Below are 27,853 nucleotides of genomic sequence, written 5' to 3' on the forward strand. Positions count from 1 at the left end.
TTTATCCGAAGATTTTATATTTAATGATTCCAACCAGGTACGCTTTAGGTAATGGTGGGATCTGTCTACCACCACGACATCGCGGTGTGGGTCGATGTCGTTCGTGGTGGGTTGTCCAGACATGTTCGGCGATAGCTGAGTGTTCTATATCCGCTAAACGGATCGCTCTTTTGTGCTCCGAGAGACGTTTCTCGAGTCGACGTCCAGTCTCTCCGAAGTAGCAGCTAGTGCAGTCACGGCAAGAGATGCGGTAGACTAAACCGCTCTGCAGAAGGGTGGGGACAGGTGTTTTCACGTTGTAAATGAAAGAACGCAGTTTCCTGCCTGGGAGCTGGATGCACTTTATTCCGTGCGTTCTCAGGATTCTACCGATCTGTTGTGACAGGTTGGGGTAGTATGGGATGAATGCCCTTGTGGATGGCTCGTCACTGTTGGTGTTGTAGCTGGTCGTCACGATGTCACGTGTCTGTAGATCACACCTGTCGAGGACGTCAATGGGGTAGCCACACCTCGTAAGGTCTACTTTGACCCTAGTGACCTCTTTGCGTCTTTCATCAGCGGAGCTGGAGTGTGTCCAGGCGCGAGTAAGCAAGGTTCGGGCCGTGGAGAGGAGGTGGCCTCGCGCGTGTGCTGACCGGAAGTTGGTGAACTGGCCAGCACACATGGGCTTACGATAAACTGTAGTCCTCAGGTATGTGCCTTCACGTCGGACAAGTGTGTCTAAGTATGGTAAAGAGTTGTTCGACTCCAGCTCAATCGTGAATTTTATGAAGGGCGATAGTGAGTTGAGGTATGATAGAAGTCGCTGACCTGAGTCTCTAGGGATGACCACGAGCACATCGTCAACATAGCGACACCAAAAGGCGATGTGATCAGGTGCGTGTGCAAACGCACGTCCCTCTAACTCCTCCATCACGATGTTTGCTGTGACTGAGCTGACCGGGGAACCCATGGCCGTGCCATGTATCTGCTGGTAGACTGAGCCATTAAATATGATCGCACCCCCTGTTAAGCACAGTCTGAGGGCGGTGGAAATGTCATCGGGTGTGAGACCAGTTCTTTCGCTGAGGGTTCTATCATTGTCCAAGAGTTGTTTTGCACAAGAAATGGCAAGTTCCACAGGGATGGAGGTAAAGAGCGATATGACGTCGAACGATGCCATAACTTGATTCTGCGAGATGGATACAGTGCGAATCCTCTTTATGAATTCAACACTGTTGGAAACGGTGTGGGTGGTCTTGCCAACCAGAGGAGAAAGAAGTCTCGAGACAAATTTAGACAGCTCGTAAGTCGGTGATCCACAGCAGGATACAATTGGTCTCAGTGGTGTGTCTTCTTTGTGCACTTTCGGTAGGCCGTAAAACCGTGGGATCTGACATCCGGAAGCACGGAGGTGATTACGGGTTGACTGTGTGATCTTCCCTTGTTTCAGCCAACTGTTGACGAGGATATTCACCTCTGATTCCCATCGTTCTAAAACTCTGTTGGGGTTGATGGTCAGGGGTTTGTATACAGTAGTATCCCGTAAAAGTAGTAGCGCTTTCGCCATGTAATCAGTGTGATCCATTACAACCGTACGGCGGCCTTTGTCTGCCGGTAGAATGACGATGGACGAATCCTGTTTCAATGCCTTGAGGGCAGAGAACTGTGTACGGTTGAGGTTAGAAGAGACGGGGCGAGCACGGTGTAGAACTGCTGCAGTCTTCAAGCGGATTGTGTTGGCTACATCTTCTGGGAGGCGTGATAAGCTGGCTTCCACACCTAAGGCGATGTCGGTGATCGGCGGGTGCTTAGGAAGAACGGCAAACGTCATGCCAAGAGTCAATAAGTTTACTTGGTCCGCAGATAACTGTTTGCTGCTTAGGTTCAATACGAAGTCCGTGGAATTAGTGAGAGGGGTATTACATTGGCTGCGCAATTGACGGGATTCATTAATCAAATTACAAAACTTACGTTTCTGTCGGGTACAATAAAGATCTGATTCTCTGATGGCCTGGTGACATAAAGTGTTGACCACATCGGTGTAAACGGGATCGGGAATCAGAGTCTTAAGGTCGGCTAGTAGGGTTGCCTTGCTCGCTGAAGCACGTTGTATGTCATGATGGAGGCAGCCGATCCATATACGTAGGGTTTTGAGGCCGAAGTTCCGACAGGCACGTCTCATGCGCTCATTAGAAAACGGTTGTTTGTAGCGAAACCCTTTCGGTATAATCTCGTTAGCTTTGCACCTATGCGCAAACCTCAGGTGTTGTCTACTACGGGCTATGAAGATAAAATCTTTCTGTAGTCTCACGACCATGTCGTATGCTGGTTGGCCAAGAATAGTACGAACATAACGAAACAGGCCTACGCGCTCTGGATTCATTGAGGAATTTTATTGTGGCTTAAATATATCTTGTAACGAATATTAATTCTAAAAAAATGTTAATGAATCTTGTAACGAATATAAAATCTTAAAAAATGTTAGAAACTTGTAACGAATATTAAATCTTTAAGAATGTTAAATCTTGTTATGAATATTAAATCTTGTGATAACCCTACATGTAGTTTTGAGAAATAAAATATAAAATATAAATAACCCTATGTAATATCGTGCGTTATTACTATTAGGTAACTGGATGAAAATATATTTAATCCGCAATTGTCCAATAATGGTGTTAAGTGCAGTCCCAAAGAAACCGGATTTTAAAAACACTTCTGGTCTCATATACTTAGATTTTAGTAAGTATGTAGTGGAAAGGGTATGCGACTCTCGACTGTAAAAATTACAGTATAAAGATGTGCTGTTCTTACAGTATATCTTTATACTGTAATAAATTAATTACACGGAAACAGAGGTTTAAAATTGATAAATGCAAAATACTTCGTGTAGTAATTACACTTGAGTAGTAATAATCCCAAATAATTGATCATTTTGGTGGTACTAAATTCAGGGTAGAGGAGAACGTAAAAGACCTAGAGATAATTTTACAGTCTGACATGAATTTCTTTGAGCAGTGCAGAGAGGCTGCTAGAACAGCTAATGGGGCTCTGTTGATGATATACAAGAATTTTGTCAGCAGTCACTAGAAGTGATTATCCCATTGTATGAGGCAGTGATCATGCAGCATCTCGAGTACTGCATACAAGTCTGGAAGCGTCATTTTAAAAGATTGTTTTGTTGGTTGTAGGGCTTTATGCTGATCAGCAACTTAGGCCATATTGCGCCGTATATAATACGTCTGTGAATTGCGAGTGTTCTGTGGTCGGTCGATTTTCTGTTTGCTGGACAAAAAATCCGAGTTTCGGGGAGCAAAAACTATGCTGCCTTCGCCTGAGACCAACGAACTTAGCCACGTTGGGAAAAAGGTCTTTAAAAATTCTTCACTTCATTGACGGGATTCGAACTTTGGTCTTTTTCGCCCTGTGCAGGTAGGACTGCGATTGCAGAAACTGCTACCCACGAGGACATTTTAAGGATAATGTGGATATTTTGAAACAGGTGCAGCGAAGAGTAATAAGACTAGGCAAGGACACAAAGGTGTAGCATTAGTTGAGGCTTATGATGCAAGAAAGAAAGCTTATACAGCATCAGCCAAAAAAAAAAAAAAAAACCTTCCCATTTCACCCATCCGGTCACTCCAAATGCTTGTCTAGTTCAGCCATAAATTTATTTAAGCTAACAACTTCCACAACAACAGATGGAAGTCTGTTTCAGCAATCAACTACCCTCTGGCTAAAGGCAAACTTCCGCACATCTATTCTACAAATGTCTTTCCTCAATTTGAATCTATGCCCCTCAATTTCTTAATCTGTGCAAGTGGAAGTGTCCAGTCAGCATTGAGCCTGCTCAAACCATTCAAAGCCTTAAACACCTCGATCAGGTCACCTCGCAGGTGGCTAGTCTCCAAAGGTGGCTAGTCTCTGAAACCTGCAGAACTTAAGCCTTTCTTCGTAAGCGCACCCCTTTGTTCTTCTCACCAATCTTGTTGCCCTTCTCTGTACTCGTTCTAGCAACTCTACACCTTCCTAAAATGAAGCTTCAAGACCTGTATACAGTACTCAAGGTGTGGCCTGACCATTGCCTTATACAAGGGATAATCACCTCCTTGTCTCTGCTAGCAAAATTCCTTATATCATTGACGAAACTCCATGACCTGCTCTGGCAGCTGTGTAATTCTACCATGAAAGATTTCAGTTCTGCAAATTGCAGCGCTTGGAAACTAGACACCTTCGAAAGAACCTGATTGAAGTGTTTGACCAGGTTGAGTAACCTAAATGCTGATGGCACCTTTACTCTTTCTCTGAGGACACACAAAGGGATAAAGTTCAAATTAGAAAATGATAAAGGACTAGGGGGATTAGAAGGAGGGATTTTGCTTGAATTAGAAGGGATGTGCCAATGAAGTGCGTAATTTTTTTTTCTACTATTTCTATGCATCTTACACAGTCTTTAAGATTATATTTTTGATTAAGTTCATTCAATTTAAATTATTATTACTGATGTATATCATATTTACGCATCTTTTATATACAACAACAGATGAAAACGATAGCAGTATTAACTCTTGCTAAACAGACATTTGAACTATATAATGATTCAAAATTCATGCCACGCAAATTATAAATCTTAGAAAAGACTAAAAAAAATCTTTTACTACAGCATTGACTTTAAAGTACATTTTATTAAACTTTGCAGAATGATCCGCCATTTACCGTGAAGCCATTAACAGTTCCATCTGTAGCGTCCCCCGGCAGTATGGTAACCTACACATTCTTACTTCAGATGACCAATGGCGGATATTTGGATTTACGGATTTATTTGGATTATGAAAAAAACAAAAGTAAAGCGCAGTTGGAGCCTTGTTCTGCCCGCTTCCAACGAGTTCCCGAAAGCTTTGATATCCCTTACGTAGATGAAGAGTTTGTGGATTCCGTTATAGAGAAGTCCCGGTTTGTTTTTCATTTCAGCAGAGTTCATGTCACTAAGCAGGTGAGTATCCTTTCTCTCATTTTGAAGATATTTCTCTTTCTTTTTGGCGCTCTGCTCCTTTAGAATCTTAACCAATCGACTTAATTTTCCAATACGCAGATTATAGAATTTCGGTAAATGGAAGAGTTAATTTTCCGGTTGAGGTGTTAATTCAAAGACAGCATAATCAAGATTCCTCAACCTTATGTATAAAATAGGTTCAACAGAAAAGTGAAGCAGAACATTTACGCCTGCATGATTGGCGTCACTGAACGTGGAAATTCACTCCTGAATATGTAAGCATAGGTTGTGGACTGCTGAGCAGTGGTGGAATGTTACATGGACTGACGAATATCCTTCACCCTTTTTGTAGCAAAAGAATGTGTGCACACACACACACACACACACACAACAACACTTGAAGGAACTGTATAAGCCCAAATGTCTGTATTGAACAGTTTTGTTTCAAACTCCAAAAGATAATGGATAAAGGTCTTAGGCCTGATTCTCCCCATTTCAGCAGGTCATCCTAGGCAGTCATCTGCAATCCGTGCTGCAGTATTTTTGCCCATTCAGGACAGGTATCTTCCAGAGTATTATTCCTAGGCCTCGAGGGAATTTCCAAGCAGAATTTTGAAGAGCACAAAGACGAAGTTATCTCAGTTGTCCGAAGGACGAAGTTGTCCCAATTACCTCATATTAATCTCATAAAATGTTTTAGGAGTTTCTGGAATGTTGCCTTCGTCAGATTTCAGCCAACACTATACAGTAGTGCCAGATTAAGGCACGGGCTAGCAGGACCCTTGCCCAGGGCGCCAAATTTTACAAATCATGAAAAAAAAAAAATAAAATATATATCCTTAGTAAAGGGAGCGCCGAAAGATCTTTCTGCACGCGGCGCAAAAATACCTTGGTCTGGCACTGTCATACAGCCTTCTTGAATTAGTGACTTTCCCTTGTGGACGATTGGCATCAAATCTGCACAAAAGAGTTCCAGAGTTATGTGGATTCCATTCTACGCTGAGTCTATGACTCACATGATAGTGTGACATCATGTTGGCTGACGTTTTTGGTAAGTCCATTATTCTCTCCACTGTTTTTGGATGTACTAGGTTGTAAATTGGAATATGCATCTGATTATTCTTTTTTCTCAATGACGCTAGTAGAATCAAAAAAAAAAAAAAATGTTTAAAAATCAGACATTCACACAGAATCTCACACAGATTCATACAAAGGACAGATAGAAGACGATTAAAAAAGTATTAAAAAGATTAATGTTTTCATTGGTCAATAGACTTTTGCAGTTCCTCTAACGTTAAGAAAGAAGATCACTATTGTGGCTGTGTTCTGGAAAGACATCATGGTGAATAGGCTCACCTATCTCGACGATTTTTATGGAGGTACTTTAACTACTCAAAAGCATAGAGACGAAATACTGGAATCCAACTTGAGGCTTCTTACAGACTTCATGAACCATGACGTCTGTAAGATTGTGTTTAATATCGATGTTCCTCGATCAGATTTTAACTTGTATTTAATGATCTCTGACTGCGATCTTCTAAGTTCTTTATAAAACCAACTTACTGATTAATGATTGGTAAGTATCTTTAGAATTGTGTGAAAATGTCATTTCCAAAAGTACTTTGTTAACAACAATAACAATTTTATGAATTATTTTCAACAGCGTTTCCCTCCAAAACACAACGATACGAAACTTCTCGTGGAAGTGGTGGTGGAGATCTCTACATCCGATGTAAATAAGCAAGGAGGTGTGGTCACACCCACATTGATGGTATATTCGCATAGAGTAAGACATTCCGTACTAGCAGCAGAAATGGAGATTGTGCCCGGTGTAAGTTTCTTCTCTCTCTTTTTATTAATTTGTGGACACTATGGAAGATATTTTTGTGAAGATGCATTTTTATCTACAATACCACCCAAAAAGTTTTGACACAAAATTTGGAACATTAAATGACTGACAGCCATTCACTTCCTATTTGGCATTTCATTTTAGGTGGTTTGATTTTATTCCTAGCACCCTATGCAAACACTATTATGGTCCCATGTCTTGTCCCAAGGCTTTTTAATTTTAAATACAATGAACGATACCTCAAATAATTTAAATGATGAATTAAGCTGTGCATTTTTAAATACACAAGAAGGTACCGCAAAATTTTTCTGTTAGCTATACGGTTTCTGAGTATAGGGAGAGGACTGATGGTTCTTAATAAAATAAGACGTGTCCACACTCTTAATAGAGTGTGGACACGTATGTTTACTAAGGACTATCAAATTTTCCCCTCCTCCTAACGGTTTCTGAGTGGGGGATACTTGATGGAGTATCCTAACAAGAAAGGTTCCATACAATACCTGAAATGTAGCTTATAAAGTTTTAGTAAATTGAGAGCACTGATTCAAAGGTCTTGTACCTGCTAATATGTACCAATACAGCTAAAACTTTATCACTAATACGTGGGTTGGGTTATCTTCATTTAAAATCCTTCGAAATGTCCCTTAATAATCATAAATTAGTGGATCACTTCAGATACTCGACAAAATTAACAGAACAAAATGTTTTTCATCAATATTTTATTGAGAACAGTGTCGCCAAAGGCGAATATTTGATATATTAGGCATCCTAGCATACTAATTCCAAGTATCCGATAGAAATGAATCTACCACCTTACACAGCCCCATATTATTCAAATTATTCATTCCTATAAAAACACAAGCTGCGACCAGATCACTTCATTCCCGTTTTTTTTTTTGGCTTGCTCAGTGGGATAGCCACATTTCCAGTATTCAGGATGGCAAGTCATCGTCGTTTAGATGATTCTTTGAGATGGTGGGCTGTTGGACGACTTGAAGCAGGGCAGTCGCAAGTGGAGATGGCACGTTGGCTTAATATGCCACGCAGTGTCGTCTCGGCTCTGTAGAAGCAGTTTCGGGAGACAGGAACCATTACAAGAAGAGCTGGTCAAGGTTGCCCACGGCAACCAGAACAGACAGCTATCTGGCTCGAATAGCAAGACCCCTACGATGAATCCTACGATGTCCTGTCTCTTGATATTGCTGCACCCACAGGATGAAAACAATTCCAACCGGACTGTGTTAAGGCTCAGTTCAAGTGCACTATAGTCAAGGAAGCCAGTGGTTTGTATTCCATTAACCCTAAACCACCGCAGAGTTCCTCGATACTAGTGATATGCAACTTGTGACTTGTGGACATATGAATTGGAGCCCTGAAAAATTGGGCATAGTTCTGTTCTCTGATGAGTCCAGTTTTAGCCTACAAATACATTCTAGATGTTATTTCATGTGGAGACAACGAGGAATGCGTTACCATCCCTCCAACACCAGAGAAAGGGAGTCTTATGGTGGAGGTGGTGTCCTCGTTTGGGACGGAATAATGATCAACGGTCGTACCTCTCTTCGTGTTTCGATAGGGGTACCGTAACTGCGCAGAGGTACAGAGAACACATCCTTGAAACCTATGGGTAACTTTTTAAGGGTTCAGTTTTGCCAAGATTTTCTTTTAGTTTACGACAACGCCACCGCACATAGAGCTCAAGTGGTGAAGTGGATCTTGAAACTGAAGATATCCAACGATTGCTATGGCCAGCACAATCACCAGAATTAAATCCGATCGAAGATGTGTGGGACGCTTTTGGGCGTCACATCGTACCCCGACAGCCAACTCCTCGTGAGCTAAGATCTGCGCTGTTGGAAGAATGGGATTTGTTGCCACAGAATCTTATAAAAACCCCTATATCGAGCATGGTTCACCACTGTCTGTTAATTTTTTCATTTATAAATTTATAAATTTTTAAATTTATATCTATGATTATATCAAATGTTACACTAATTATATGTCAATATGTGAAAATATTCTTCAGTATCTAAAATACAGTTATTTTTCAGAATACAGCACTGGTTCCAAAAATGACAGTGACCAATGCAGCCGGGTGGAGCGATCTGTACGTTGGTGGGGCAGTTTCTCTGAACATTACCTTAACAGTACCTCCAGGAATAGGCTATTCTCATGTCGTGATGGAATCTTGGGGAGAGTGGAACCTTGCTTATCCTGCTCTTCATCTCTGTAGGGTGGAACTTACGTACGTCGGCAAAAATCTCCCTTGTCTTAGAGGTCACCATCACAGCATCAACAAACATTCTATCAGTTATGATGATAAGTAAGTTGGTTTTCAGTTCTTTAATTTTTCTTTAATAATTTTTCTGTTTATGCTCCGGAGCGTAAACAGAACTCAAACGCGTGAGCTACCGTATCCCAGACTTGACCACTTGACTGCTTATGTCAGATCAGCCCAATAAATCAACTCCTAGTTTGTTATGCTACCTGTCCAAACTATACTACATACGAAACTAACTCGCTTTTACACTAATGTTATATTTGTACATACTAAAATGTAAAAAAATATACATACACTGGTGTGCAAAATTTAAGGACCAGTCAGGTTTTCACCTGTAGCTTCTCATAGGAGTGGCCTGGATATGGGAAAAGCATACCAAAGGAACTTCGTGAGGTACAGAAATGATGAAGGAAACAACAACGGAAACAAAACGGTACAGAGGGACTTTATTCAAAAATGACAACATAGCACTGGCTGCCATGCCAGTGCATCACTGCCAAAGATGGAACAAAGGGAAGAGGTGGTCCTCAGTAAGAGATATGGCCACCCCTAATGTCGATGCAGGCTTTTCACCGCCTTTCCATACTTAGAACAATGTTGTTGATAAGTTCTTGCGGTAACATCGTCCATTTCTCTGTCAGCGCCATCTTCAGCTGATGAACATTTTCTGGTGGATGTGGACGTGCCGCTAGGCGTCTCCCCAGAGCGCCCCATATGTGTTCGATGGGATTTAGATTAAGGGAACGGGCAGGCCAATCCATGCGAACAATGTCCTCACTTTCCAAAAGCATATCAACAGCTGCAGAGCGATGGGGTGTGGCGTTATCATCCATAAACACGAACTCGGGGCCAATGGCACGTCGGAACAGACGCACATTGGGAAGGATTACCTCAGTACAGTAGCGTGCACCGGTTACAGTACTGCCTTCCAGTATCTGGAGTTGTGTACGTCCATCCAAGATAACGGCTCCGCAGACGAGAACACCTCGACCGCCATATCGATCCCTTTCAGTGATGCTTGAGGGGTGATACTGTGTGCAAACCTCTCGCCAGATTAGCTGACGTCCAGAATCGCTGCTGAGACTGAATCTACTCTCGTCAGTAAAGAGTACCTTAAGTAAAGATTTTGTGGTTGTAACCTTTAGAAATAGTGTTGGTCCTTAAGTTTTTGCGCACCAGTGTATATATGGTAAATCTACACTAGTAAAGATCCTTTTATGATTTATTTATTTCTTGCCTTTCCCGGGTCATTTATATATCGAAGTTTAAATAAGTATACACTTTTAAGTGGGACAATTTTAAGTGTAATTCAATAGTAAGGTTTTCATTTGTAATTTATAATATTATCACAAATATTTACTAAATAATAATTTAATACACCGAGTGGTCACTTTATTAGGTACACCATCCTAATAAGGAATAATTCCCCCCCCCCCCACACACACACCTTTAGCCTTCAGAACAACCTAGATTTATTTTGGCACGCTCATTCTGGTCCATGTTGACTCAATTTGTGGAATGTTGTGATCCACATCATCCCACAAGTACTCAGTTTTATTAAAATCTGGTGACTGGGGAGGCCACAGCAGTAGGCTGATTTATTTTCATGTTCCTGGATTCGGCTCTATTCAGTTGTCGCCTTGATACATGATGCATTATTCTGTTGAAAGAACCCATTTGCAGATGAATACACTGCAGCCATGAATGCGCATAACCGGACAAATATTCTAGATAACCTGCTGCATTCAAATCTACTGATAACAAGAAGCCCAATATGAACCACGAAAACACTCCACACACACACACACTGCCCTCGTGGGTAGCGCAGTTGGTATTATAACCGTCCTCCCCCACATCGGTGAAAAAGACCCGAGTTCGAATCCTGTCACTGACGAGAGGAATTTTTATGAATCTTTTTCACCACTTGGCTGAGTTAGTCGTTCCCAGGCGAGGGTAGCATGATTTGTCCTCGGGGAAATTCGGGTTTTTCGTCCAACAAACAGCAAATGAACCACAGAACACACGCGGGGTTTACTGACTTGTTATACACATATATGGCACAGTATGTTCTAAAACCCCACAACAACAACAACAACTCCAAAACTATTACACCACCTATCCCTGCATTATTGACACTAAGCAGTATGAGTCCGTGGACTGATGCTATTTTTGCCATATGCTATGCGTTCCATCACTTGAAACAGCAAGAACCATGATTCCTCAGATCAGACGTTTTTACAGTTCTCTAGTGTCCTCAACCCACTGTAACTATCCATTGTTATCTTTGCTGACAGGAGTGAAAATCTGTTTGGTCGTCCCATGCAATACCCTATGATGACGTGGCACGACGGGTTCTGCCTTCTGAAATGTCTCTTTGGTTTCCACTGTTCTTCTATGTTGTTATCTGACTGACTGTAGCCTCTCTATTACCATGCACAAATCTTGTCAACTTCCACTGGCCTCTCGCATCAACGAGTTGTTTTTGACTACATGATCACTAATGACCGACTAACTCAGCCATGTTATTTGGTTACTGAACCAATCTCGATACACACGAATGTAACTCCATACAGAACCCCTACTTATCTGGCCACCTGCTTTATATCATATGGAAGAAATATGCGATGCTTTACTGAAGGAGTACTCCATGTCATGAAAAAGTTTTTGTTGTTGCAGAATTTTAGGCGCATCCTCGACTTGAGCCATATTGAGCTGTATTTATTATTATGTCTGCAATTTGCGTGTATTCTGTGGATGATTTGCCTGCTTACTAGATGAAAATCATGCTGTCCTCGCCTGGGACCGACTAACTCAGCCATGTTATGAAAAATACCCATAAAAATCCATCGCGTCATTGAGAATTCGAACTCAGGTCTTTTCCACGTGTTGCGGGGAGAAAGGTAATCTAGTTAAAAGAGCAGGTTTATCTGATAACGTGACCACGCTCTGTATATTACTGATAGTTTTTGGCTTGGCCTTGGACTGATGGTCAAATCAGATTTATTTGATTCTTTCTTTCTTTAGAAATGGTGATGGAAAAACAGATACTTCTAAGATAATCTTGGGAGATGTAGGGGCTCTTCCGTTAGTCGATGATAATACTGCCGTTCTAAACATAATCGCTGGTGTCCCTGAAGGCATGGAAATTCCAGACATGTCAGTTGTTTATACTATCAAGGGTGGTCTAAACTTCGATGGTATTTCAGTGTGGGTGATGGAAACCAACATCACTGGAATGGTGGGAAGCCCCGAACTTCTTCCAGTAAGTAGAACTGCTATGGCATTGAAAAAACTAATTTGACGATTCTTCATTTGGTTTTATTAGAAAACATTAGTTTGTTTTTCTCATTTTTTTTTAGGATAAAAAGCCGTACAGCACTACTCAGCCAATAGGTACTATAAAGGTGGTTCCTGGTGAGATGTTGAACTTTATGATCATAATTCAAACCCCTCCTCTGTCAACAGGAAAATACACAGTGGAAGTTAAAGCGATTGACGATGGACTCAGTGTCTGTGGACTGAAGGTAAAATCAGTGGGGCGAAACATCCCTTGTGGAACCGAAGACGTCATTCCAAGTTATGTTATCCATGCCAATCCTTTAGCAGGGAACGAAAAAGCCATTTTAATTTTTAACGCGCTCTCAAACATTGGTTAGTTTATTCAATATTTTTCTTGCTAGTTCTGAATATAATAGTAGTTTTTTGAAACTGTTGTATATAAAATATTATGCAGTAAACAAAAAATTTGCAACACCCGAATCAAATTTTGAAAAAACACAATGTTTGGCAAATATTTTAATATTTGGAAAACCCTCCAGTGTCCAACGCTGGTTGGACACTGGAGGGTTGGAAACGAGTGTGGTGGTTGGATGAGTCCGAATACGTGGTGCAACACGACTCCGTGGATCCATCGTGTATGGTCCCACTGTCCAGGCAGGTGCAGTGGTTGTTTAATATGGAGCATGTTTTGCTGGCAAGAAGTAGGGCCCCTGGTGTGTATGGACCAAAGTTTCACTTGGCAAGTAGACTTCACAAGTGAAAGAGACCATGTGTTCTTAGGAGACCAGGTTGCATTTTTTCCTGACAGAAACGAGGCCTTCCAAGACAATAATATGCAGTGTTATCGAGCCCGCACTGTGCACAAGTGATTCGAGGAACACTGTGAAAGTATCACCCATCTTGATTGGCCTCCAAATTCCCCTAACCTCAATCCAATTGAAAAGTCTGTGGGATGTTTTGGAACATGAAGTTAAGACATGTGGACATGTAACCACCGTCATCTATTCGGACACTGGAAAGCCTAGTAGGCAGTATAGGTGCAGATCCCTGCAGACATCTAGTGGAGTCAATTCCTAGGCGAACAGCGGCTATTATCAGTGCGAATGATGGCCCAACACGGTATTAGGTAGGTGGTCATAATTCAATGATTACTGAGTGTATATTCAATGGACTAAGCCATGTCTGTCTTTTCCACTACAGTTAATAAATGTCGCTAGAAGAAACTTTTTTAAAAGCACATTCTTGAAATTTGAAAAGTTAGGTGTTATGATTTTTTTGTCTATTACTGTAATTAAATAAAATGGTTTTTAAATATCGCTATCAAATGATTATTCTTTGTTTCCAGATTTATAGGTGGATTTAATATTACAAATTTCCAACAGTTTCATAAATGCGATTCAGATGAAACAGTCTCCAGTTTCTAAATAGATGCTATATATTATTCAGTATTTAATTCTGAAGTGGTTGCACATATTTCGTTTTCAGGTCACTCAACCGTTGTTGAGACAGATCAGATGACAGATAATACTCTCCGACTTCAAGCACTGGTGAGATTAAGTCCTGCTGCCACTGCCCAGCAAACACTCAGCTGGAAAGTGGATTTTGGACACGGATCTACAACAGAGAACATCGTAGTTGAGCCAATCCTCGATACAAGTTCTAAGTCGACAGTAAGTAAAAGTTCATTACTGTTTCGCATGGTGTTGTTTGTATTTGCTCTTTCGTTGTCTTGATTTATTAAAAATATAAATTTGTACAACATATTGGGTTGGATTTACACTTCGGGACGACCCACAAGAGAGAGAGAGAATAAAAGAAACCCGGTTACTCAAGCGACGTGTACGTATGCACCCTGGCGTTTGACCACTCGGTCATGCGCAATGAAAATATGTGATTCTAGAGGAAATGGATATATAGTATAATTCAAGTTTGTAATACAAGTGTAAAAAATATTATACGTTCTCTGTAACTCATTCAACTTCGGAAAAATTATCATAAATCACAGCAAAATGACCTTAAAAATGTTTACTACTAAGGGATTTTCTCATGTATTCCTACTTACTCTCCCTCACAAGGAACCAGCAGTAATCCCCCATCATTACAGGATCCCAGCGACCTTGGTACTGCTTTTCCATCTTGGAAATATATTGATGAAACCGCTAGCCGTGTTCATGAGACTCACATCTCCCAGATTTTTGGGGATAAAGAAAATGAATTTTCAACGATATTCGACACCCCATGTTTTTGTAGTACTGGAGTAAATTAGACACCAACGTTTCGTTCTTCTTTCCTATTACCCAAAAAACCATGTATTACCACTTTAAATGATCTCCAAAGATGGTTTTTACCGAACTATAGGTACTGCAAAACGCTTTGAGTTTGTCATGTATCCAATTATTACAGCCCAAATAAAAAGAATATGAAAGTTTTGTAATGTCATAGATATTTTTCCTTTGAGTCTTTAGGGTAAACCGTCCACAAAAATAACAAAAATTGTCTGGATGGTTGATACACTTCCTATGTGTCTGCTTATTCATTGTAACACTAAATGAATTTCTGTTTTGAACACTGTCATGTCTGAATCACACCGTGTCTCCACTGTTCCTACAATGTCTGCATTTGACTGCTTAATCAGTATTTCAAATTCATCAAATTTATTTACAATGCTCCTAGAATTAGTGTACACAGCCCACGTATTCATTTATTCCATGGTTACCTACAGCAGGGCCTGAAATCACAGACTGCATGTGATTTCATGCTGTGTGTTGTGTACCGATAGTAGCAATGCAAGAATCGCTTCACTTCTGCTTCTAGCTCTAGTTAAACTGTTAGTTTATGTATCCCCCTCCCATCTAGCAGTTTCCGACCTAGCTATTATTGCCTCGATAGCACCAGCAAATATTCTTGTACCCCTTTTATCCAAGAGTGTCCGATCCCTGTTAAAACAGTCTGGCCTGTTAACAAGCACAGACCACGGTGAGAAAAATTCTACTCCAAGAGACCCTTGCACAGTCTCTCCAGAGCTGAAGTGATTGATAAGGCTTTCAACGTGTACTCCTTATCGTGTCTGGGCAGAATTGGAAACACTTTCAAATTCCATCCTACCGCACCACTTTTTCCCAACATTGCCCTGTACTTGTGAAATAAGTCCTCAGATCTACTACTCTTAATATCATTAGTGCCAACGTGTACAACAATATCACCTTTTGTGCCCTTAAAAGATGATATCTGCTCCATAACGTCTGCTCTACAAGTTCCTGGACAGGTGAAATAAAAAGAAAAAGTGAAGGAGCTCAAAAACGGTTTTATTTTTATTCAAAGTAATTACCATCTCATTGAATGAACTTATTACACCCATCTAAAAGTTCGTGAAAAGGGTCCGCGAAAGTGCCCAAAGAGATAATGTTCAGTTTGGCGATTATGTTTTTCTTAATGTACTCAGCATTCTGAAATCTCTCTTTTCAGGGGAGTTTCCACCTTGTTGAAGAAAAAGCAGTACATTGGTGCTAGATTAGGAGTGTCGGGTACATGATTGATCAGTACAATGCCTTGTTTCAAATATCCTCATAACAAGTGCGGAATAGGCAGGAAAACAATAACCAGCTGCCTTTCTTTGGAAACTGCAGCCCCACCCGAGCACTACGCTTCAATAGTCTTAGAAGCACCTGTACGTAGAACACTATTTCTCTCCAAATCATTATTTGCTCCATTGCAGAATCGTGACACAGAAGATTAACGCTACTAACGAAAGTTGTTATTTGCAACCTGTCAGCCTACTGGACAATCTCTGTACCACCATCTTTTGGAGGACGTTTGAACTACAAAATACCGCTTCCGTTTATTTTCAAACTCATCAATCATGACTGCAACAGCATCAGTCCGGTAACTTTTTAGCCACAGCTTGAATGAAATCTCTGTTTAGTTGGAAAAGATAAAAGAGACTTGAAAAGATAAAAGATGCATTGCTTATGAAGCTTTAGTTTGCAAAGATGAATCTTAAATCTACCAAAAATTAAACTTTTTTGTTACCTGCATGTACTTCTACTTAACAATGGCTTTAATGCCCAATAATTTTACATTAAATCAAAAAATAGAGTCACTAGAAGCAAGGCAGCCATGTCTGATGTGTTGCATCAGGCGCCAAAATGTGTTTATTGGACTTGCAGCAGATCAAGTAATACTATGAAAAATATATTTGTTTACGATTAGGAGGGTATTTACCAGTTCTTATTTAGACATAGCTAACAACAACAGATACGCTTCTTTATTTACAAAATCCACAAAGAATCCTACCTCAGAGAACAAAAACTTTTATGAGCCTTTTTCACAACGTGGTGGTTGAGTTAGTCAGTCTCAGGAGAGGGCAGTATAGTTTTACCTTCCTGAAACTCTGGTTTTTTGTCCAGCAAACAGAAAATCGAACCACAGAACACACGCAATTTACAGGCAGTATACATTAAGCAATATGGCTTTAATCGTTGATGTCCTGAAACCCTATTACAACTACACAACTTCGAATTGGAAAGTTGTAAAGTCTAAGCAAGCTTATTAATCTCAGACGCCCGAGCCTATTCCTGATTTCTATTTTTATAGTTGTAAATGAGAGGATATTTCTTATTAATACTCAACAATTTCTATTTCTCATTCCAGTACAACAACTTGCCACAGTCCCTAGAGTTTGGTGCTGCTTTTCCTGGCTCTGCTGTCGCTATAGGAGCGCCTGTAGTTATTACCACTTACATCCAGTTGTCTCCTGACTCCATGACTCCTATAAAGATCTTTCTTCGGAATTCGGATCACGCGAAGAGAAAATATTCCTTTGATGTGTGTTTAGGTGGAGTTACCTACAGGGGCAGAAACTATCCTTGCTTTTCTCCACTGCAAGTCAGAAGCACTTTTTCTTCCAGGTGAGTTAATATTTCAATCACTTGACAACGCTACTCATTCAGATTTCTGAAAAACTGACTGATAAACTGACTATAGGCATAGCACAGAAAGAGATGGTTGCCCCTTCTCTCCTCTAAAAGATACTATGATGCAAAATTGCTATAACATACGAGATACTCGTAGATACTACAGATACCATAATGCTGAATAAATTTTATTGAGTTGCTTTCTGTTGGAAATTTACAATATGTGGGTTTGTCTTTGGCTTCAAAGTCAGCATTTATCCTTGGTGCCAACTGGAAACTAATACCATTCGTCCTTTAATACATTCACCATCTCAGCAGTGGAAGTTAACCGTGCTGAACTCGCTCTGATCGGTTTGAATAATGAAGACAAGCTGCTAGGACAGCGCTCATGGGGTTTTGTCAACGATATACAGCAATTTTGCCAGTAGGGATAAAAAGAGATCATCATCCCATTGTATAAGGCAATAGTCAGGCAACATCTTGAGTATACAGGTCTGGAAGCCTCATTTCAGGAAAAATGTAGAACTGCTGGACGGGTTGGAGAAGATCAACAAGATTGGTAAGTGAAACAAAAGGGTGTTCTTACCAAGAAAGGCTTCAGTTCTACAAATTGCAGCATCTAGAGACGAGGTACCTGCGAGGTGATCAGGTTGAAGTGTTTAGGGCTTTGAACAGATTGAGCAAATTCAATGCTGATGGGCTTCTTGCTCTGGCTTACACTATGCTCATGAGGGGTCATAAATTCAAATTGAGGAAGGATCGTTGCAGAATAGATGTGCCGAAGTTTGCCTTCAGCCAATGGGTGGTTGATTGGTGGAGGAAGTTTCCATCCGTTATTGTGGAAGTGGATAGTTTGAATAAATTGAAGGAACAACTAGATAAACTATTCGAGGGGATGGATAGGTGAAATGGATTTTTTTTTGTTTTGTTTTTTGACTGATGCTGTATAAGCTTGCTTTATTGCATCAATTGCACTATTAATACTAATGCTAATATTATATTCGAAATTTTTAGCCAGACACCAAACCTAAAAATTTCTTTTATATTTGGAGAAAAATAAATATCAACACCAGTATTCATATTTAAATACACTGAAAGGACAGAATTCATGGGATACCTGGTTCCTGGGCAACGCGACGCTGTCACTCCTCTCGTTAGTGCACGTACTCACCTCTTGGCAGGTATATAGGTACGCTGCATTCACGTAGACGGTAATTCAACGTCAGTATGGATAAACGTCATGAGTTAACCGACTTTGAAAGAGGGATGATAGTGGGTGCCCGACGCATAGGTCACTCTATCGCGAAGGTGGTACAAAAATTGCACTATCCCCGTTCGACAGTATCAACAGTGTATCGGGAATACGCCATTTCCGGAATAACATCTCATCGTGGACAGCGCTGTGAGCGGAGAAAGGTGGTGGTTGAACGTGGCCGTCGACGTCTGTCTCGCATTGTTTCAGCCAACTGGAGAACGACAGTGGCAGAAATCACCTCCCACTTCAACGATGGAGGTGCCAGAAAGGTCTCCACCAAGACCATCAGGCGATCACTAGCCACAGTAGGTTATGGGAGCCGCCGACCCACCAAAGTCCCATTGCTAATGCCACGACACAGGACTCTACGCCTCAACTGGACGAAAGAACATCGGCACTGGACCTTGGATGATTGGAGACGGGTCTACTAGTCCGATAAGTATCGTTTCCAGTTATTTCGAGCGGACGGGAGGGTGCAATGGTCAGGGGCTTGTTCAACTGGCATACGTTGGGACCTCTGTACGTCTAGACGCATCTCTGAACGGTCCAGGTTGCGTGTCCATCCTTGCAGACCATTTGCATTCCTTCATGGTCATCGTGCACCCACAGGGCAATGGACTCTTCCAGCAGTACAATGTGCCTCTCCACAGAGCCGCGGTGACTAGAAGGTTGGAAGAGCATTCCGCAGATTTTACCACTATAAAATGGCCTTCCCATTCGCTGGACATGAACCCTTTGGAGCAGCTTTGGGATTCTGTGGAAAGGTCCGTTGAGCTTTGGCTCCTCCACCCAGGAATGCGACAGAATTATGGACATCGGTGCAGCAAGCATGGATGCAAATACATCTGGAACGCTTTCGTGAACCTATGGACTCACTGCCTCGTCGTGTGACTACCCTTATCAGGGCGAAAGGTGGGCCTACCCGTTACTAGGTAGGTATCCGATGATTTCTGTCCACTCAGTGTATGTTGCCATACATACTTTTGTATTCTGTTTCAAATAATTGGGTTTACTTTCAGCGATCGCAAGAAACGCCTTCATAATGACAACGCCCTCTACGATCTGGGTCTTATTTGCAACACATATATCGAACAAGGGGACGAAGAGAACAGGGTAAGTAAACAATATAATAAAAATAAATGAATTATAATTTATGCAATAAATTAATTGATTACGCTTTTCTCTCAAAATACTGAATATTTAAAACGCATTTATAAATATCAAATTATAAGTATTACTAAAAATACACTTTTATGTCCAAGCTAGTTAGAACTGAAGATGGCCGTCATGCCCTCAAAGGACAGCAAACTGGCACCGGGGGACTTGTTTAACATTGCAGCACGTGCTGCTGTCGGAAGCAACAACGATTACACATCGGCAGTGGTGAATTACACCGTTGCAGACAAACCAGACGAAGTGGAGACTATGGTAAGAAAGTTTCTTTCTTTATATACACTCCTCGACAAAATTAACAGAACAAAATGGTTTTCATGAATATTTTATTACAGTGTTGCCGAAGGAGAATATTGATATAATGGGCATACTGGCATGCAAATTCTGAGTATTCAATAGAAATAGATCTACCACTTTACAGATCTGTGCATTATGCAAATTATTCGTGCATATAAAAACAAGGACGACTTGAAGTCGGGTAGTGACAGGTGGAGGTTTCACGTTGGCTTAATGTGTCATGCAATGTCGTTTCGGCACTAAAGAAGCAGTTTCAGGAGAAGGGAATCATTGCAATAAGAGCTGGTCAAGGTCGCCCGAGGGCTATATCAACCAGGACACATCGCTATCTGGCTCTAACAGCAAGACGGAACCCTACGATGTCCTGTCATCAACTGTCTCTTGAGAATGCTGTGGCCACAGTTGAAAACATTTACAACCGGACTGTTAGAAGGCTCAATTCAAGTGGACTCTATGCAAAGAAGTCAGTGGTTTATGTCACATTAACTCCAAATCACCTCAGAGCTCGTCGAAACTAGTGCTGTGAACATGTGGTTTGGAGCCCTGACAAATAGGTGCAGTTCTGTTCTCTGATGAGTCCCATTTTAGTCTGCAAACAGATTGTGGACGTTATTTCATCTGGAGATGACGTGGAATGCGGTACCTTTCCTCCAACATCAGAGAAAGGGACACTTACGGTGGAGGTGGTGTTCTCGTGTGGAGCGGAATAATGATCAATGGCCGCATCCCTCTTCATGTTTTTGTTAGGGGTGCCTTAACTGTGTATAGGTATCGAGAACAGATCCTCGAACCCTATTTGTGACTTTTTAGGGGACAAGATTTTCTTTTCATGGAAGACAATACCACTGCACATAAGAGATGAAGTGGTGGAGGAATATCTTGAAACTGAAGATATTCAAAGACTGCTGTGGTCAGCACGATCACCAGACTTAAATCGGATCGAACATGAATGCGACGCTCTGACATTGCATTACATGCCGGCAGCCAGTCCTCGTGGGTAGCACAGTTGATACGATCCGCGTTCTCCCCACACGGGGTGGAAAACACCTGAGTTCGACTCTCGTCGATGACGGGACCAATTTTTGTGGGAATTTCTCACAACGTGACTGAGTTAGACGAGGATAGGATGGATTTTTCCCCGGAAACTCTAGTTTTTCGTTCAAAAAACAGAAATTCGACCTCAGACTTTTACAGACAGTATACACAGAGCAACGTAGCCTTAGTCGATGATGCTCCTAAACCCTACTACAGCAACAACCGACAGCCAACTCCTTGTTCACTTGGTGGGTTAAGGTCTGCGCTGGTGGAACAGTGGTATTTTTTGCCATAGACACCCTTACATCGCACTTAGTTCACCGCTGTCAAATTGCTTAGCCATTGGAGGATATCACACACCATACTGGTGTCATGTGACCATATTTCGAGCGACTTCTGTAATGGGACCTCTTTGGTAATTCTTATACCTCGCTGAAGTTTCTTGCTGTGTCCTCATTTCATCGTTATTCGATGGTACACCACCGTACCAAATTTTGTCCTTCTTCATCGCAAGCTACGCGAGTTACATCACGTTTTCTACGTGTTCTGTTAATTTTGTCGAGCAGTGTAGAATTAAAAATAAACGGAAGTGGTATTGTACTTTAAACTTTCTCCAACAGATGGTGGTACAGAGATTGTAACAACCAGTTTCGTTATTAGCGTTATCTTTCCATGTTATGATTTTGCAATGGGGCAACAAACAAATATCAAATTTTGCGATACATTGAGAAATATTAAAAATTGCCTGTGGCGATGAAACGTTAATATATACCTCTGATTCAAAGATGGATCTGAGGATGTTCGTGATGACTCAAGAAGTAAACGTCCGTCTATCTCTCGAAATGAGGAGAGGGTAGTAGCAAAAGTTTGGGAAATTGTGGCAAGAGTTCGTCGTTTGACTCTCAAAATGATGAGTTGAATATGAATAAGGAGACGATTCAACAAATTCTACGTGAAGATTTAGGGAAAAGGAAGTTCTGTGAAAAATTTATGCCGCACAGTCTCACAGAAGCAACAAAGAGTGTCATCGTGCGAAGACTTCATCCAGACTTGTTAAGACAATCCTAATATCCTCGACTGTATTGTCACTGGAGATGAGTGTTGGATGTTTTAGTACGATTCAGAGACGAAACATCAGAGCATGGAGTGGATTTCAAAATCATCACCAAGGCCCAAAACGTTTCGTTTATAGAAGTCCAGGATCACGATGATGCTGATCATGAGTTTTCGACAAACAGGTTGTGAATCACAGGGATTTTGCACCTGAAGGGGAGAGTGTATCAATGTTAAATTCTACATATAGGAGCTACAAAGACTATTGAAGCGCATTTCCAGGGTCAGATCGCAATTTCGAGAGAGAGGCAGCTTCTTCTTGTTGCACGATAATTCTCCCGTTCATTCCATACTTGTTGTGAAAACATTTTAAAGTTGTAGTTTATATAAAGTAAATTTATTCACAAGCCAGCAATTTTTTTCATTTACTTTCTTCTTCTTCTATTGTTTTTTATTTGTATTGCCTCAGATCCTAAGTTGCTTAACACACACACATAACCTAACCGTACATTCAATTCTATGTAAACAAAAATAAGTAATTAATTATACAAATATAATCAGTGATCGTAATTAACAAATACTGCTAATACAACCGAATAATTCAATTTAAAAAATTTAATTAACAGGTTTTTATTAAAATAGTCTACTGGGTTTTTCAGTGCAATGATACTGTATTTTGAAGTTCCATTCTTAACAATAACGGTTGAATTATTGGTTTGCAGATCTTCCTTTTATCATTTCAATACCTGACTTTGTATTTTCTCAGGTGCAACCGCAGATAAAACGAGTTGTAGATCCAGTTCCTTTGGCTATTAGAGAACGTCGTTGGATTCCCTTTAACGTAACCATTCCTGTAGGCAGCATGGTCAAGCTACAGATTCACGTTTTTGCACCTTCTGACGATAGCCGGGCCATCCTCACAGTCCACGGGTTAAGATTGGTTTCTATGGGTCCCAATATTCCGTGCTTTGAGCTCTATCCTGAGCCAGAGGTTATATGGACACCAAATGTCACCACAAGCCAGAGAAACGCTTTTCGCTCAGAAATCGGATATGTCACTAATTTAGGTAAGTTATACTCCTATTCTCTGGTTTGTTAGATTAAAAGTATGAGGGTTGTTTGATAAATTTGTAGCCTAGCCTGGAAGGAGTTACACCAATGAGCCAAAACATTATGACCACCTACCTAATATGATTTGGTCCTCCACGTGCAGCCAAAACAGCTCGTACCCGGCGAGGCATGGACTCTACAATATTTCTAAACGTGTCTTGTGATATCTGGTACCACCACGTAATCAGCAGATCCTTTAACTCCTGTAAGGTTCGTGGTTGAGACGCCGCAGATCGGAGTTGCTGTTCAAACACAAACCACAGATGCTCGATGGCATTGATATCTGGGGGAATTTAGAGGCCAGAGCAATACCTGGAATCCTTCCTCATGTTCCGCGAATCAGTCTCGAACAATCCGGCCGTGTGGCATGGCGCATTATCCTGCTGAAAGACCCCACTGCCAGAGGGGAAGACCGTTGCCATGAAAGGGTGTACCTGGTCAGCAATGATGTTTAGGTAGGTAGAGTGTAGAGTGTATTTAGTGTCAAGCGGCACCAGGGGTTCCCCCATCTCCGCGTTGCTTTCATTGTTCACTTGAAAGGCCAAAGATTTAAAAGTGTATGGATATTGTATACGTATAGTGTTATGTACCGTTGTTCTTCTGGCCATTTAGCCGCTGTACCCCCTGCTGAGGCCCAACGTTGGCCGCACTCAGCCCCAAGGAGGCAGGCCAGGTATACCAGATTTATACTTATTTACTCTGGCAGGTCCTACCACCTAATTTCCTGAGATTTCAGTGCCAGGACCTTTAAAAAAAATTGATCTTTCGCGTGGGGGGATAATTACCGGCGAGTTGCGCCACAGTCGCTCTTCTGTTTCCACGTACCATCCGGGAGAGCCTTCGCTTACCTCGAGCATCGATGAGCTGTGGTCGTCCAACATCTCGCCGGCGGTTCGTGGGTTTGCCTCCCTCGGACCACTTTGGGTAAGTACTAACCACGGCTGACAGCGAGCATCCCATCAGCCGTGCCGTTTCGGATATGCTCTGACCCAGTCGTCTGGCCATTACAATTTGGCCTTTGTCAAGCTCGCGTAAGTCCGCTGCCTTTCCCATCTGAAGAACAAGAGTAACACTGATTAACAGAGCTCAGTATCATGTGTTTTTCATACCGTGTCTGGACCCGCGCACGCGCCGTAGTTCACCTGCAGTTGCTTCGATTTGCATAACGGCTCGCTGGGCATAATGTTTTGGTGTATGTAACATTGACTTTAAGCTATTTTTCGATGTAGACTCACTGCACTTTTTCCAGCGATGCCCTAGATTCGTGATCCCATTTTTGGAAATCGCTTTCTTGAAGGTTCTAAAAAAATGGCGTGTCCGACTGCTATCACCTCATCATCCGATCAAAATTTCCTTCCAGTAAAGTAATTTTAGTTTTGAGTATAGGTAGATAGGGCTACGTCTGGCGAGAAATGGTTGGGCGAAAAAATCATAGTCAGCTTGATAAATTACACCCATGGCAACAAGTGATTTGTGAATAGGTACATTGTCCTGGTGAAATAAAACATTTCAGTCTGCTGTACTGGTTTCTTGAACTTGATTGCATTTCTTTATTTATTTACTAAATACCTCGAGCCTGTAAGCTACAAGAGCGACTCCTAGACGTTGCTTCAATTTTTCGTTTAATTTTTGTCTCTTTGGAAGATAATCTACCATTATTATCGAGACTGAATTCCAAAAGACAAGCGCCATGACCTTGCCTACCAATGGGACCAACTCGGCCTTCCTTGGATGTGATGATCAACATGCTTCCATTGTTTTGATTGAAGTTTTCATTGTGGTTAGTGGTGATGAAGCCATGTTTCATTCACCCACCTTTTAGCGACCAATCAGAAACTGCAGAAACCTTGCCATACATAAATCATTTCGCGGAATAATTGGTACCCTTTCATTTGAAATCCACGTACCTTCTGTAATGTTTCTAATAATTATTCTTTGACCATCTATCAAGTAAGTCCGTGTCATGTGATGTTTTCTGGAGTGGTTGCTGTTCTTCTTGGATGCCACGTTTAAATTCAGCCATTCAGTTTTTGATAAGATGTATAAGACGAGACAAATTCTCCTGGTGTACACTGAGTGGTCACTTTATTAAGTACACCTACCCTTTTCATGAAATGGAGTGCGCCTTTAGTAACAGGCGAAATTTGGTCATACTAGCACTTGTACCATTAAACTTCTACTCCAACAACAACAAGAGCCTTCAGTAACAGCATGATGGGGGTTACACATACGAGTATGATGTCTCTGATGTATCGAGATTGATCCAATAACCAAATAACATTTTAGATAAATAATGGATATCAGATGAACTAGACTATTGGCAGAGAAGAAAAATGAGTGGGATGAATATGAACTATGAGGGAACACAGTAACTTACAGTACGTATAAGCTAATTTGCAATCAAGTCATTAGGAGAGGTAAGCAAGCTAAGTTAGATTATGAGAAGTCTTTTGCTAAGAAATTGAAGAAAAGTGGTAAAGAATTCTTTACTTCTGTTACTAGAATAAAAAGGATGAATCTCATTGGTCCAGCAAGATATGAATAAAATAATAGAATTGATGATACTGTACAGGTTGCTGAAAAAGTGAATATTTTTCATCTGCATTCACTTGTGAGGACGTTTTTAGGGACGGGTATACCAGAAGAATTTCAAATTATGACTGGAAGCTAAATGATTTTATGATAACTGTTCAATAACCCCAGGGACTCAAATCTGGTGAGTATGGGCTTGGCACAACCATGATCCTCAGATGGATATCATCATTGGTGCAGCAAAAGCCTCAGGCTTCCTTGCACCACATGGCTAATTATAATAATAATAATAAATAATTCAAGGGGATATGGGAAATAGAAAAGAAATTGTTTATAATAAGTAATATTATCAATAATTTCTTCAGCTGTGGCTAATGGAATCTATCCAATTTTATTAAAACAACCAGCAAAATAGGTAAATAATCTTTTGTCATAATTATGGAAGTACCCTTGGATTCAGAGCAGTTTCTATGGATTGGAGATGTTAGAGTATTTCTTCTATTCAAAAACGGGTTATCAAAGAGAGACATCAGCAATTACAGATCAGTAAGCTTGACTTCTGTTCCAGGGAAAATTATAGAAACAGTATTGAAAGAAGTATTGCAGGACAATCTCAACAGGAATGGAATTGCACGGAAATCACATTAATGAGTTTGTTAAGGGAGATTCTGTCTTACCAATCGATTAGCTTCTATGATGCAGTAACAAAAGACCTGAATGTAAAAAAATAAAAAAAAGACCGTATACAGTAATTACCATGTCTTCATGAATATTCTTCCTCGATAACCCCTTTTTTGATGTTCAATTCAGCTTTAAGAATTGGATATCAAATACAACTTGATGTTCAATTTATCCAATTTATTCACTCTCGGGCTTCAATGACCTAAAAGTGGTGCAATTTATCAACCATAACTTTGGATGAACTTATATAAAGATACAAATTATTGAAAAAAAAACATATGCACTAAAATACATCTCTCTTCTATAAGAAACTAGAAACAACCCTCGTAACTATCAGCAAAAGATTAATACTTGCTTGCAGTTTCAAGCGTAATTATTTGAAAATTTTTCCATGTAAAAAATAATCTACTTATTAATTCAACAAAACCTGGGTCGGTAGTTGACATGAGTCCAGAAGTAAATTCTCCTAGATAAATAGGACAGAAGTGTTTTAATATATTCCTTCTAGTCACCAATGTCTGAAAACCAATGTAATGCATCAATTGTTTTTTGAACCTCCACCAAATAACTACATGCGAAAATCTAACAATATTTGTATTTAATTATGATTTCTAAACATTGCAATTTTGCACATTCAAGGGGACATGGGACGATTTAAATCGTTTTGTTTTCCTCAAGGTCTTACAAAAGTTCTGAATTCCAAAGGTAGAGGCGACGATGATTTGACATTTGAAGCTGAAGTGGAACTTACTGATCATCCTTTGACGAACCATGAACTACAGTTTGATATGACCTTCATTGCTGAAGTAGGTTCTAGCGTCGTTGCAGTGAAGCAACCCATCATCGTATCCAGGCTAGGAAAGGAAGTTGCCAAACTGAAAGCTGATATAGAACTTCCAGAATTAGGTATTTTGCACTCGGGGTAAGTGAAAACCGTAATTTCATGGCATTTTATTGTAAAATTTTTGCCTAGGACAGGTTGGAAGCTATTTCTGCTTCAGTTATTTTATTCTATTTCAATAAATAAATACCTGGTAACAGATCTGATCTCAGAGATGCACTAATTTGGCCACGGTGTGTAATAAGCTCATAACAGTTCCTCGAATCATTGATGGGACTGGAACCCGGTTATTTTCCACGCAGTGTGGAAAGACGGTAATTCAGCAGATAATTTTCAGTAACATTCAGCAGCCCTCGCGGTAGCACAGTTGGTATAGTCACCATCCTCCCCACACCGCATGGGAAAGACCTGAATTCAAGTCCGGTCAATGACGGGAGGAACTTTTATGAACCTTTTTCGCAATGTGGCTGAGTTAGTCGGTCTCAGCTTAAGCGTATTGAGTATATATTATGTCTGTAAATTGTGTGTATACTGTGGTCGATTTACTGGATGAAAAACCGTGCTACCCTCGCCTGAGACCGA

At 40.8% G+C, this 27,853-nt stretch overlaps 1 protein-coding gene across 1 annotated transcript in view; it reads left to right on the forward strand.

Moving 5' to 3' along the window:
* Positions 1 to 27,853, forward strand: part of LOC150086296 (uncharacterized) — a 77,709-nt gene that overhangs the window by 36,523 nt on the left and 13,333 nt on the right. The window contains exons 11-21 of the mRNA XM_090374855.1: positions 4,679 to 4,972; positions 6,636 to 6,803; positions 8,873 to 9,144; positions 12,127 to 12,364; positions 12,462 to 12,753; positions 13,867 to 14,051; positions 17,032 to 17,288; positions 19,569 to 19,662; positions 19,816 to 19,977; positions 22,874 to 23,174; positions 27,109 to 27,352. Of these exons, the coding sequence (XP_090230981.1) occupies positions 4,679 to 4,972; positions 6,636 to 6,803; positions 8,873 to 9,144; positions 12,127 to 12,364; positions 12,462 to 12,753; positions 13,867 to 14,051; positions 17,032 to 17,288; positions 19,569 to 19,662; positions 19,816 to 19,977; positions 22,874 to 23,174; positions 27,109 to 27,352 (2,507 nt within the window). The remainder of the gene's footprint in view (positions 1 to 4,678; positions 4,973 to 6,635; positions 6,804 to 8,872; positions 9,145 to 12,126; positions 12,365 to 12,461; positions 12,754 to 13,866; positions 14,052 to 17,031; positions 17,289 to 19,568; positions 19,663 to 19,815; positions 19,978 to 22,873; positions 23,175 to 27,108; positions 27,353 to 27,853) is intronic.

This window comes from Mastigoproctus giganteus, chromosome 5 (assembly GCF_048544385.1).
Source record: "Mastigoproctus giganteus isolate SK-2022 chromosome 5, ASM4854438v1, whole genome shotgun sequence".
Taxonomy (NCBI): Eukaryota; Metazoa; Arthropoda; class Arachnida; order Uropygi; family Thelyphonidae; genus Mastigoproctus; species Mastigoproctus giganteus.